The sequence below is a fragment of the Hibiscus syriacus genome, unplaced genomic scaffold (genome assembly GCF_006381635.1).
Source record: "Hibiscus syriacus cultivar Baekdansim isolate YM2019G1 unplaced genomic scaffold, ASM638163v2 tig00111689_pilon, whole genome shotgun sequence".
Classification (NCBI taxonomy): domain Eukaryota; kingdom Viridiplantae; phylum Streptophyta; class Magnoliopsida; order Malvales; family Malvaceae; genus Hibiscus; species Hibiscus syriacus.
In genome coordinates this window covers 809,066-821,701 of record NW_024063154.1, presented here as the reverse complement: position 1 = coordinate 821,701, position 12,636 = coordinate 809,066, and the positions used below count along the sequence as shown (strand labels likewise).

General features: G+C 35.3%; 1 protein-coding gene and 1 pseudogene across 3 annotated transcripts; both read right to left on the bottom strand.

The window, feature by feature from the left end:
* Window positions 1–765: 765 nt before the first annotated feature.
* LOC120167521 (exocyst complex component SEC3A) lies at window positions 766–9,826 on the bottom strand. Of its 3 annotated transcripts, XM_039176513.1 has the most exons (25): window positions 9,483–9,826; window positions 9,054–9,124; window positions 8,370–8,450; window positions 8,101–8,168; window positions 7,834–7,936; window positions 7,336–7,481; window positions 6,857–6,974; window positions 6,252–6,356; window positions 5,947–6,048; window positions 5,720–5,857; window positions 5,459–5,587; window positions 5,276–5,356; window positions 5,120–5,194; window positions 4,844–5,017; window positions 4,598–4,751; window positions 4,417–4,481; window positions 3,971–4,141; window positions 3,806–3,885; window positions 3,268–3,349; window positions 2,741–2,838; window positions 2,544–2,652; window positions 2,389–2,457; window positions 1,376–1,441; window positions 1,199–1,288; window positions 766–1,019 (listed from the first exon to the last, which is right to left on the bottom strand). In XM_039176513.1, the coding sequence occupies exons 1-25, from the start codon at window positions 9,655–9,657 to the stop codon at window positions 909–911; spliced, it is 2,661 nt and encodes an 886-aa protein (XP_039032444.1). In that variant the 5' UTR covers window positions 9,658–9,826; the 3' UTR covers window positions 766–908. The 3 variants fall into 3 exon arrangements, with proteins under 3 accessions (XP_039032444.1, XP_039032445.1, XP_039032446.1); XM_039176514.1 differs by lacking the exons at window positions 9,054–9,124; window positions 9,483–9,826 and having other exon boundaries at window positions 8,101–8,151; XM_039176515.1 differs by lacking the exons at window positions 766–1,019; window positions 1,199–1,288; window positions 1,376–1,441; window positions 2,389–2,457; window positions 2,741–2,838 and having other exon boundaries at window positions 2,592–2,652.
* Window positions 9,827–10,997: 1,171 nt separating this feature from the next.
* LOC120167548 lies at window positions 10,998–11,709 on the bottom strand (annotated as a pseudogene).
* Window positions 11,710–12,636: the final 927 nt, after the last annotated feature.

The following is a 12,636-nucleotide window of genomic DNA, read 5'->3' as shown; positions in this document are numbered from 1 at the left end:
TTAAGTAAGAAAACTAAAAAAAATTAAAATACAATGAGTGGAATAGAATAGAGAACAACGTTCAATTACCAAATTTATAATTTACCCAAAAATATATATCATGCAGGGTCAGGTGCTGGGATTTTGGTTTTCCGACGTGGAGAGGGTAAACAATGGTGCTTGGATGTATCGTTTACAAACAGACATCAGTACTTGTATCAACAAAGTCAAAGACAGTATTTTACCCCGAAAAATACCTACGTCCCAGTCCCTTTCCCTTGAGAAACAAAACACAAATCATTTGAAGCTACGTACCTTATTTAAGAATTGGAAAGAAACTGACAACGTCGACCATGAGAGGAACAGGGATGAATTTAAGGCAGAAAGATGACGCAATCACTTCCAAAAATTTCAAATTAATATACATTTTAAATATCTATTTATATTTTTAATTGATAATTTATTTTCACCTATAAGTTCATACCTCTTAAAATTTTAAAAATTCACCTCCCTAAAAATGCAATACATGAACTGTTAGGTGAGGACATGAACCAAAGATATTAATCCTATTAAGGATGTTGGCTTGGCATTTCGAGTAATCCTGGGATGGAATAGAACAAACAAGACTCTTCAATCCAACAATGGGGAGATTTGAATTTAGTAAAGAATAGGAGCTCTCATAAACATCACAGCAAAATTTATGCAGGCAAACAAGCCATTTTACACTGAACGTGATATAATTCAACTTTTATCCGATAATGAATGAATATAACGGGTAACTCTCAAATATTTTTTTTTTGTTTTTTTTGGGGGGGGGTTCGTCTATTATAATACAACAATAGTAATAATTTGAGCAAGCTAAACACGGCTCCCTACTCCAAATTGAAAATACAAGAAGATTATACAGAGGGCAAAATCAAATCTCTCCCTTACATGGAAGCAAGAAGGTCTCTCATTTCACTAACCGATGGGATGGTTTCTGTGGGGTAAATTTTGGCAACAAGTTGGGCAAAGCTATCATACTTGTCCAGAAACTCCTTCTGTCAAATTTCCAAGAAATAAAAACTAGTAAGAAACCAGCAACTCCAATTCCCTCCTTCACCCCTCACAAGCCACTCACTCGCATTTTTTTCACAATGCACTTCATTGGCCACTTTGTAAAATACTTTGGCAAAACTACTGAAGCTTAGATCAGTTTGAGAAACAGAAGTTAGCTTACCTTGCACTTGTCCCACAAAGAGGGTAACAGTTCCTCGGACGTTAAATTCTTTTGTAACTTCTTATACATAGCGGCAATGGATTTGTCAACCTATAGGAGACAAGTCGAGAATCAAAATACAAATTCCACCATTTGAGACCAAGGGCAATGTATTCCAAAAGTTGATGATGAACTCACCCCAGATAAACTGGATTTTAACATCTTCCGTAGATCCATTTTAGACAATCCAAGCTGAAAAGGTATCTGAGATTTGTGAAGGACAAAGTCAGCCAAAACATTCATGTGTTAACAATCTGCAATAGTCTGGAGATGACTATTGCCACTAATTTAATTATTAAAAAAAGTTTATTCCAATTTCTAATGGGATTTTGGATATGTCTAAAGGCGAGAAGGGGTCGGATTGAACATTATGACTTGTTCGATAAGCACAAACCATACGACCTCAGTGGTAAAGAAACTGTTGTTATTCCTTGAGGTCCCGAATTCGAGCACCATGAATTCTAGGAGTGATTGAGAATTATCTTAAAACAAATATTGCCTTATACTTATCTCAGATTAATAAAATAAAATAAAATAAAATAAAAAGACTTATTCGGTAAATTTAGTTAAAAGTGAGATAGATGCTCGTCAAGTGTGTTTGCCATTGCTTTTGGAGCCATAAGCAATGCTTAACATCATCCTTCAGGTTTGATTGTGTCATAGCTCTATAATTAATTCAAATTAAGTTTATTGTTGGATGAACTACATTGCTGACATTGCCCCTGAAAAGGAAACAGTAAGTACAGCTAGTCCATGAACAGCCAACCATTGCAATGTTAAAATTGGATAGGTTAGATCTATGGTCATTGGGTCCTAAAAAGAACTACTAAATTCATCAAGTTATTCCAAAGAATTAAAACAGCTTTTCAGGCCAAAAGTGCTTTTCGAAGTGGGCAAAATTATTCATTTGATCTCATTTATATCACCAAACCTTTAATATTTTCAAAAGCAATGTCTAAAATGGTCGTTTTATTTATTCAAAAGCACTTTTTGGCAGCAGTACCAAACACATAAATCTTAAACCAAACAATTCAAAAGCACTTCTTTCTAAACACCTTTCTCAACACTTTCCCACAACACTTCTCAAAAGCGATGTTAAACTAGTATGCATAAATTAAGAACAGGCAAAATAAATTCATGAGCATACTAACCTCTTCCGCTGAAATTGTGAACATTAAATCCTCGATCCTTCGAGCAAACTGGAAAAGTCGTTCAAATTGCTGCAAAGAGAAAACAATTTGTAAAGACCAAGTCACTGCCTGACAATAATGAAGCAACTAAAAGGCCACTATGGTGGATTACTTACATAGTATATTATCATGCTGATATGACGTGTACATGCTTGTTCATATGCTTCACTTGCCTGGTGGTAAAATTTGGCTAATGTAGGCACAACATTGGCCAGGTCATACAAACTGTAAAGTGTGCATGGAAAGGAAAAAAATTGGCCTCAAGAAACAAGTGTAAATACATCCATAGCCATAGGAAAAAGAAGATGCAGACCTATTCTGAAATGCTGCATAATTTTCTAAAAGAAACATATCAGCGTATTTTGGATCCGTTTGTGCAAGCTTTTCAAGAGTAGCAAACATAACACTAACCTGTCAAACAATATTTGCAATGTGATTATTCTTTCAGTAATATAGGCATACATATTCAGAAAAAAATAACATGGAGGAGTTGATTTGATACCACAATCTGAATGAACTAAATCTTATTAAGAAAGCAAGGATATATATATAAAATATATATATATAAGCTGATAAGCAGCTAACCAGATCATAAGTACATGGAAGATGGATGTACTTATTACTTGTCAGAAGAAGTAGCTAAAACGAATGTGCTTTGGTAACTTATCAGTTATCACTCTATTTCATGCAACAATATGCTAAATGGTAGCAACACTAGAACTCGGTACATGCTCAAGTCTTATCATGATGCCAAAGGCTACAATACATCATGAGCTCACTTAACCACACTATTCAACTAATCCAAAATAAAAAGGATATCAAGCTGAAAATGAGACTTACAAATTTGGTGTATGCTTGATCAACTAAGTCCCGTGATTGTCCCTGAATGTACTGTTCCATGCGGGTGGCTAGAGTAGCAAAGCTGCGCATAAGTGCATATAAACTGTTTAAAACCAACTGAAGTAGAACATGGCGGGAAAAGAAATAACTAAACATCACATTATAATGTTAAGCCTAACTATTTTAGAAATAACATTTATAGCATATATTGATAATATGTGCCAATAAAAGCAAAATCATTTCGGATCATAAAAGGGAACAAGTACTTTTTTCTCTTTACATTTTTATCAGCTTTGATCTCAAACTACGTTGCTCAGACTACACTTTTATTGAAGTACTCATGTCAGACACTCATGTCCAACACATGGATACATGGATGTGACCTCAAGGATACTCCAAATATATGGAAAAACTTAAAAAGCCTAATCATACCCATATTGGATGCGTAGCCATGTCCAACACTAAGAACTGAATCTGAGTAACATAGGTCTCAAATTTGCAATCTCTGAAATCTTATAAAGGATATTATTCACTTTACCGAGGGATGTATGACAGGACTCCCACTTGTCGCACATTACGTTCGTTTCTTTCAATTTGATGACAAGCCTCATCAACAAACTGCAAATGCAATTGCAGCTTAAACAGGTTAGATCCGTACTGAAAGCAAAAGGTCATAAAATTTTCAGTTTCCATTTAAATGTACCCTGCTGAACTGCATAGAAATTCTTGATTCAAGGGCACCAAGCAGGAGGCGTACAAATCCTGCTGCATCAGCTTTCTGGCCAGATAGATAACGCTCTGTTATCCCATGCATGGATATGCAACGTAACGGGTCGATCTTGTAAGCCCAATCAACTACAGCGTAGAAGTCTTCCTGCAATCAACGGAATTTTAATTTTCAGAAAGAAAAAAATAACAAAAAATTGAGATTGAAAACAAGAGAGTGCCTACCAAGCGACATCATAAAGACATGCTAATATAAACAAGGAGAACAAAAACAATGAAAGAAAAGAACACACAAGCAACTTTAAAATAATGAGCATTAGTAAAAAGCACCAAAATATGGTAAGAAATTCTGGTTCCAGAAACTCATAACAATAAGAAGCGACAGTAAAACAATCTGCAAAAGATTGCAATACGCTTACATACTTGAATTCCATCGAGCAAATCCTGTAGCGACTCATTTAATGATTGCAAATCAGCAGAAGTTTTACCTAGTAAACAGTTTCAACATTTTTCAGTTTGAATTAGAGAACAGGAGATTTATTATCATAAATTATAAGGTCACACAAAAAATACCTTCAAAAAAAAAAGAAAAAAAAATGATTACCAGCTTTACTATCATTGTCATCAATGTCCATAATGCCCAGATCATCATCATTGGTATCATCATCATAGGATCCTCCTTTACTACCGTTAGCAACAGCTCCTGGGGGAGTAAGTGCAGGAACTTCAAAACACATGAAGTGTGCAAAGAAAGAACTCTGCAGTTGAGGCACGAAGGGGAAAAATTCAAATAAAGACAAACTTGTGAATACATGTAACCTCTTGCACTAATAGTGCAGGGAAGGACTACCTCATCTACGAGTAGGGGAATAAAAATTGTCAGCATTTTGGCATAAGCATCTGAAACTGCAGAAGTGTCTGCACTATTCCCACTTTGACTGCCACCTGTGGAGGCCTCCAGCCAGACAGTTGGATTTCTTGATGCTTTTGTACTGGCACGAAGCTCATTGGCAAATTCACGAGCCTAAACAGAATTTAACTATTTATGAAGCATTCTAACCAACATAAGTTCAAATAAGAAAGATATTTCTTTTTCTGGATAATTCAAAAATTTTGCATTCTCAACCTCTCGGCGCAGAAGTAAGTTAAGGGAGCTACAATAAGCTTTCCTCAAAGGACCCAAGCAACTCTTATCAAGACTCTGAGGATGAGCAGGAATAAAAATATTAGAAAAACTGAGACATAATATATTACAGATTTTAGAGTTGATCTGCAATTTGACCTTCAAATGTTGCAGAAGGCGAGCATATGTCCTGCATTTATACCGCAAGTCTGCATGATCAGGTCTCTTCAACTGTCCCCGCTGTTCAAATCAAGCAGGTAAGCAACATTTAGGAACCCTAGCCACATAGTTTATAGTCTTTATACTTGTCATCAAAAAATGAGAATAAAATGAAGGAAAAACCTGAGAGAAATAGCTTTTGTCACTAATCATAAAATCCACCAAACTGGCAAAGTAGTTTCTCAAGAACTCAGAAGCTCTCCGTACAAATGTAGCTTTTAGTTTTTCGAGTTCTGCCCGCTTATCTTTAACCTAAAATAAAGGCAAAAAGGAAAAGAACAAGTAGGATACAAGTTAGGTTCTTCAAAAATTTGTAAGCCAAGTAGGGATAATTTGCCTCACAACAAGCTTTAAAACTGGATGCATGAGAGAGGGAGTTCATACAGCTCGCATTTTTGCATAAGTGGGATCCAAGTTAGGTACTTGAAGGCCACGTAAAGCCCCATTTAACCACTCGCATGCTTCAACATTTTGAAGCATGCGAGCCTCATCAAACGAGCCTCCTGTCAAACATGCTGCATACTACAACGAATAAGAAAAACATTGTTAGGGGAAATGCAGGCCAAGTACATAGGTTGAATCTAAACAAAATATAGTCATAGATAACATACCTCGGAAGGGACACGCAATCGTTCAAGAAGCTTATCAAGTTCCTCAATGAGTGCCTTATTATTAACAGATTGCATCTCTAACTTGTTGTTGCGGGTCTCTATCTGGTATATTGTGAAGTTCATATCAACGTAAAAAGAGGTCAGATGTTGAAGTCAAGAAAATATGTAGCTTAAATCATCATAATTTAGTTTCACAACAAAAATAGCAGCAAACTAGAAGCACGTAAACCATGGAATAATAACATACTATACAGGATGAAAACAGATCCGACATATTAATAGGTCATATAAAAGAGCTTCCCTACCGACTCAATATCTTCTCTCATATGTCGTAATTTAACATTGAACATGCCTAACCAATCATCCATGTCGTCAACACAACTTGTTGCTGCCTCTAGCCCTTGCAAGACCTGAAAGACGAAGAAAAGATTAATTAGTTATCCAAGAGAATAAGAAGCATATTGATAAAAGTGATGAATATCAGCATCACCAAGTTTAACCAAGATTTTCCATATGGAAAAAAAAAACCAAGGAATGGCCTAAACAGTAAAGCAATAAAAAAGCCACAAGTAAATTTTTTTTTAAAAAAAAGATAAATAAAAGTTCCTCAAGCACAGGAACAGTAGGCAAATATAACAAGGTGCTCTCAGAGAAGAATGACTAGAAATCAAGATAGAAATGGTTCTCTTGAGTGTCTCACAAATGGGAGTAGACATGACTGCATAGGATATCTGATAAGGTTGTTTGATACCTAATACATGAGTTGGTAGGACTAGACCAGATGAGCTATAAAGAAAAAGGAACAATGCAGGTTATTTGTTCTTATAAGTCCCAACATGGTGCCAGTGAGATTTGAGAACAAAATAATGAGAAGGAAAACACAATCAACAAGTAAAGTCAAAGGAAATACCTCATCTATAAGAGGCTGACTTTCCAAAATGGCATGCACATTTGCTGCTTCCAAAGCATGTAGCTCTCGCTTCAACCGTTCAGAAAATGCTTCTGCTTCACCAATGCCCATGACATAGCTGTGTAACATGTTATGATTAAAAAAGTATTAGGATAGGACTGAGTAGCTTCCAAATTTACCAAACACAAAAAACAGTATATTCTTTTTTCAAATATGCAAATGAAACAAATGATGAAGAAAAAGAAATCGAGAATCATAGACTTCCTAGGAACTATGCCCACTACAAGAACCAATCCATATCTTCAAACGTTTTTTGCTCCATTTCCAAAAATGACAGATATTGCTGATCTAACCATCACAGTGATTTGGCAGATGGTAAATGAATATTTTAGTTTTAAAACGAATGCAAATGCAACATCTAGGTATGAACATCTGATATTCACTGAAGAACCTTAGAACAGAATAAAAGAACAACATACGTGCCCAAAAGGGCCTCCATGTCCTCCTCCTCAGCTTGAGAGACAAGTTCCTTTTCAACACTCACTTTCAAGTCACTTTCTGTTACTGTAGTTGCAACAGGCCCATCTTGCAGATTCCTTTGAGTAGTGACTGAAGGTGTATTTTCCTAGATGCAAAATACAAGTCAAAGACTAGAAAAGATAGATTCTTAAAATTTAGTGGGGGAAATCAGATGGAAATTCCTAGCAGAATCAGACTCAACACTATGAAATTACACTCCTCAGAATGACCACCAATCCACAACGACCGATAAGTTAAAACATCCTTAAACTTTTGCCCACTAGGATACAGAAACTAAAAGCTATTTTTTATAGAAAACAGAAACTAAAAGCTTATGTTACGCTCTGCATAAATACAGCTTTTCTGAGTTCCTGAAGAATTTCTAATTTGCTTAAAGCAGTTATTCAGTATCAATTCCAGAGTCAAGAAATCAGAAAGAATAAAATCATCAAGCTCACCTTAGCCCAAAGAGCCATTTCCACAATATCTACACCAACAACTTTGGGTAGACAACCAAGCACATCTTTGCAGATGTTTAATATACATAATAAAAGGCGGTTCCTGCAAAAATATTTAAGAATAAATTAAGCAACAAACAAGAAAAGAAGATAAACATTAATTTTTTTGGAGTACCAAAAGGAAGGATCCAAAAAGGGGGCAAAAAGAAACAGCTGACAGAAGAAAAAAAAGGATGATATCTTCATTCCAGAGCTATTTGAATTCACCTGTCATCAATGTTGCGCATAGTCCACTGAGGTGGAGCAACACTTTGACTTCTTAAGTTATCGAATCCCTATAAGGAGTTCAGTTAGAAGCTGAAGAAAAAATCCCATGCAAGGAGAGCACAGAAAAAAAGGTTAAGGTACAGATATATTCTACTTCTGCTCAGTTGCTCATTTATATCACATAGACAAAGATCAAATAACATAAAGTTTTAAATATATATATTTTTATTTAAATAACCAATAGAAAAAGAACAAAGGAAATGGCTTACCAAAGTAAAAGTACATCCACTAGGATCATTAGTCACAACCTCCACCTTTGAAAGATGCTTCAGCTTGTATAACTTAGCAGCCTGCACAATTTCAAATAATGCTTATGTCAAAACGTGATCTTAAAAACAACAAAAACAAGAACACCTGCCAGTTAAGACTTAGAAACTTCATAAAATAGTTTCCTGCCCTTTGAACTGAAACTAACGAATTTTGCTTTAAGTTTACACCAGTAATGCCCTCTTCTCAGTAATGCTAAAAAAACAAAGCTATTTCCTACTTTCTTTATCCTATAACATGATTCAACGCTAATGTATGCAAAAACCAATTAACTGCATGCTGATATCATTCCCGTAACTAATAAACCTGGTGTATGATGAATAATCACCTATATTAGCATAATGAGGCCAAAGAAGCAAGCAACTGTACCAGCAAGTCCAAAAATAAACAAACCAGCCCAGGCACAGAGGTAGAAGACAGTTACAGCTAAGTGCAAGCAACCTCACAATGACAACCCCAATCATTCCAAGTTCAGCTGTAGTAAGCTACCAAGTAGTAACAATATAACAAGGCTTAATCAATAAAGAATGACAAACTATCAGATAATCTTTCTGCACTTATTCTTATCTGTCCTAACTCCTAACACACATTGTCTGAAAGATTATACAGTACCAAGAGATAACTACCTCAAGAACTCCTCCTGAAGAATACTTCAAAACTCGCAGAAAAGCTTCAGTTTCCTGACCTTTTGATTTCACTGCACAAAACATAGCCCTTCGTATGGGAAAGGGAAACAATGAACACTACAAGAATCCAGTATTATTCCAAACAGGAATCCCAACAGTAGACGAATAAGGTATCACGGGCCATTTCAAATCTAATCATATTATTTTAATTCAAAAGTCTTTCCAAAAGCATAGCAAACATTCCTCAAATTTGAACTGTCCTACCGGTTTTACACAATTCTACAACCGTAATGGTTGGTTCAGCAATTCAACATCGTACTAAACAAAATTCTAGCATAATCAACAAATTTCCAGTTGAAAATAAAGAAAAAAGAATATCATACATCCTAAATTGAAGTAGAGGAAACATTATAAGTGGAAAAGCCGTACCGGAGAGAGAGAAGACTCTAGGCTTAGCCATGTGGCGACCTAATCTGCCAGATTTGCCCCAAATCCCGCGACTCTTAGCGACGCGAATTGACATCACGATCTTCTGCTTCGTGCCTTCGATTGCGGCCTCGCAAGCTCGCCTTAACTCCTCATCGTCTGCGCTCGACTTCGCCATTTCGTATTCCTTCAACTTTCTCCTCCCTTCCTCAACCGATGCGAGCTCCCCAGTTGCCGAATCTCCAAGAGAGAGATGAAATAATACGAGAGATAAAATGTGAAAATTGCTTGACTAACTCTTTACCAGACACGGACCAAATAAAATATACCAAAGAGAAAAGGAAAAGTACTACGAGTCGGCTTCTTATGGATGGATGAAATTTATAAATCGAGAGGCTCGGCTCGATTTGTCTGGATAAACCGGGTTCGAAATAAGTTATGTCTCCTTCTATATTTATATATTATATAATTATAATTTATAAAAGTTATTTATTTTTTAAAATTAAAATTATTTTATTTTATATATCTATTTTTTTAAAATTATAATTTTTATTTTATTTATCTAATTTTATTATCAAATTAAATATTTAATGTTTCATTCTATAATTATTTTTAAATATTTGTCAAAAATTTGTTATCTTATATTTATGATCCCTTCAAGCTTAAAATTTTTTAACCCAATTTGTCATTACAAATAAAATATATATTAGAACTAATTTTTATGATTTATGGTCTTGATTTTATTTTTCATATGGATAAATTTTTGCAATCAATGTATTTGCAAATAAAATTTTGGAATCTTATACTTTGAATTTATAAAAAATATGAAAATAAATATTCATCAGTTGAAAATAATGCATCGAAAATAAATATGTAATCGAAGTCGAAGTTATTAGAATTTAAAATTATCTAAATTTTTAAAAACAAAAAAAATTAAATAGAATTATAAGTATAATAGATAAATCTTATAATTATAGATAGAATAAATCGTTTTAAAATATAAATTAATAATCAAAATGTAAATAGACATGTACAGAATAATTTTAAAAGATATGATACATAACAAGAATTAAATAAAAAAGAATTATGTCGAAAATCACAATAAAACTTGAAGCACCATAATAATTTGCTTGCCTCTATTATGTATGTAAACACCATAATTTTGTATTAATTACACTTAAAAATTCTAACCGATCCAATAATAGGAAGGATTTGTTGGGATCAAAACTTAAAAATAGATTAGTTAAAGCAGGTTGATATCAATTAAGTGAGGTATCGAGTTCGAGTATTTGTATATGCAGAAATCCGTGCTCAGATACTCTCCCACCAAAACTAGGTACAACGTGAGTCAATCCGAATTAATCAAAATAAAGCCTTAGAATCGGGAGGACAACTAAAAAAAACTTAAAAAGTCTTAAACCTCCGTTCCCACGGGCTCCAAACCATTTAATGTCATATCCTTGCTCAGCTCCTAATATTACTATTACAGCAATTTGAATCATGGCTGATGTACTTTTAGCAGAACCCATACTTGAAAAATCATCTTCCTTTCGCTGGGTCTTGTTCAGTTTTCGGCAGTTTGAAATTCGACAATAAAAATTTGGAGCTATTAAAACAAGGACATCTCCAACTGATGATTCTATGTTTGCTGCCTCAACCTGGAATGGTCTGAGATCTAATGGGAAATCTAAGTTGAAGCTTCACGATAAGCAGGATCACCTACAGATGATTGGGATTTAGTCTGCATAAATACTGCAACCCCACGAGCAAATGCAAAATAACCTGTTCCTCCTACCACCGTTAATTCTTGTCTATCTACGTCTTCCACATGCTTGGCCTCCACACTCAGGCTACCATTGATGTCGGGTGTTTCGAAAGTGAGATAAATTATGTTGAATGCAGAATTGGCGAAATGTTCTACAGGGATAATGAAGCCTCGGGCTTTCCCAACTACTCGGGACGTGTTCTCCGGTCACTCCGTGAGTGCTCGGTGAAAGACAAAGGCCCGGCATCTGACTGAGCAACAGGTTGGATGCTGGAGCTTGAAATACGTGGCTGTTGAATGTACATGGAGAGAGCCAGCCAAGGTCTGGAAGGTTTCTTTGATGAGCTTCTGTGGCTGACTGGTGAGAGCAAGGCCAACAGGACAACCACCACAATGGCTAAAACAACTGCAAAGCAAAATATGATTCTGGGCAACATTTTGTAGATTTGGACCAACCTCAAATCTATTGCTCTTTATTGATATGCAGATTCTTTAATACACTAGCTGGTGAAACAAGCCTGTTCTGCAATGCAAAATGATTTAGGCCACCTAATGCACTTCTTCAACTTCAACAACTAAACCAATGGAAGTTGCTGGAAACGGAATTGAGTTGATTGTGGACCTTTAGTAGATAAAATACACTTTTGACTATTTTCATAATTTGAAGGGTATACGAACAAGAGACTACAATACAATACAATCAAGGATATATAATGCGAGGTTCATACTTTAAACCATCGTCAAAAAATCGCATGATCTGACTACATTTTGTCCACTAAAAGAAATTTTCTAAGAACAAGGTAGCCATGACTAAGATAATCATGGGTCGGACAAAAGGACTTGTGCATATATTGAGGCTGTTGGAATCGCAGCAATTCCTTCATCAACTCCCATTCGCCTTCCCAAATACAAATCATAAGATGATAACAGATAAGGTTCTCTGTTAGATTCAGTCATTCATAATTTTTGACAGGTTCGAGTTCCATCATATTGAATCTTGTTCAAGATTGGAGATTCTGACAAAATCACTGCAAGTTTGCAATGTTACGAATCAGCTGATGACATTTATAGTTCTGACCATAAGCCCGTGACAGCCCACATCTGCTTCAAAGTTAGCACGTAGCTGATGATATGTAATTTCTGTGCAGATATGTTTTCCAATTCATGCTTTCATGTCGGCACTCAATTTCTCGGTTAAACCAGGTGAGTCGCACCGCCCATAATCCAAAATCCAAGAAGGATCAATGAAGATGACGAAGACTCCAATAACTTTATGCAACACGTTTATAAAAAGCACAAAAACAATGCGCATCAGGGGAATAAACGTTAGCAACCAAAAGTTTGAATTACATTTGAGAAATGGTCAACTATTGGAGCAGATTTCTAGAAGGC

What these genes read in the sequence shown, in the direction of transcription:
- LOC120167521 (XM_039176513.1), bottom strand. Translation starts at nt 9,657, where the DNA reads ATGGCGAAGTCGAGCGCAGACGATGAGGAGTTAAGGCGAGCTTGCGAG. An exon ending in ACAAAAGCTATTTCTCTCAG is followed by an intron (nt 5,357 to 5,458) that starts GTTTTTCCTTCA and finishes TGATTTGAACAG; the next exon opens with CGGGGACAGTTGAAGAGACC. An exon ending in ACTTACTTCTGCGCCGAGAG is followed by an intron (nt 5,018 to 5,119) that starts GTTGAGAATGCA and finishes AATTCTGTTTAG; the next exon opens with GCTCGTGAATTTGCCAATGA.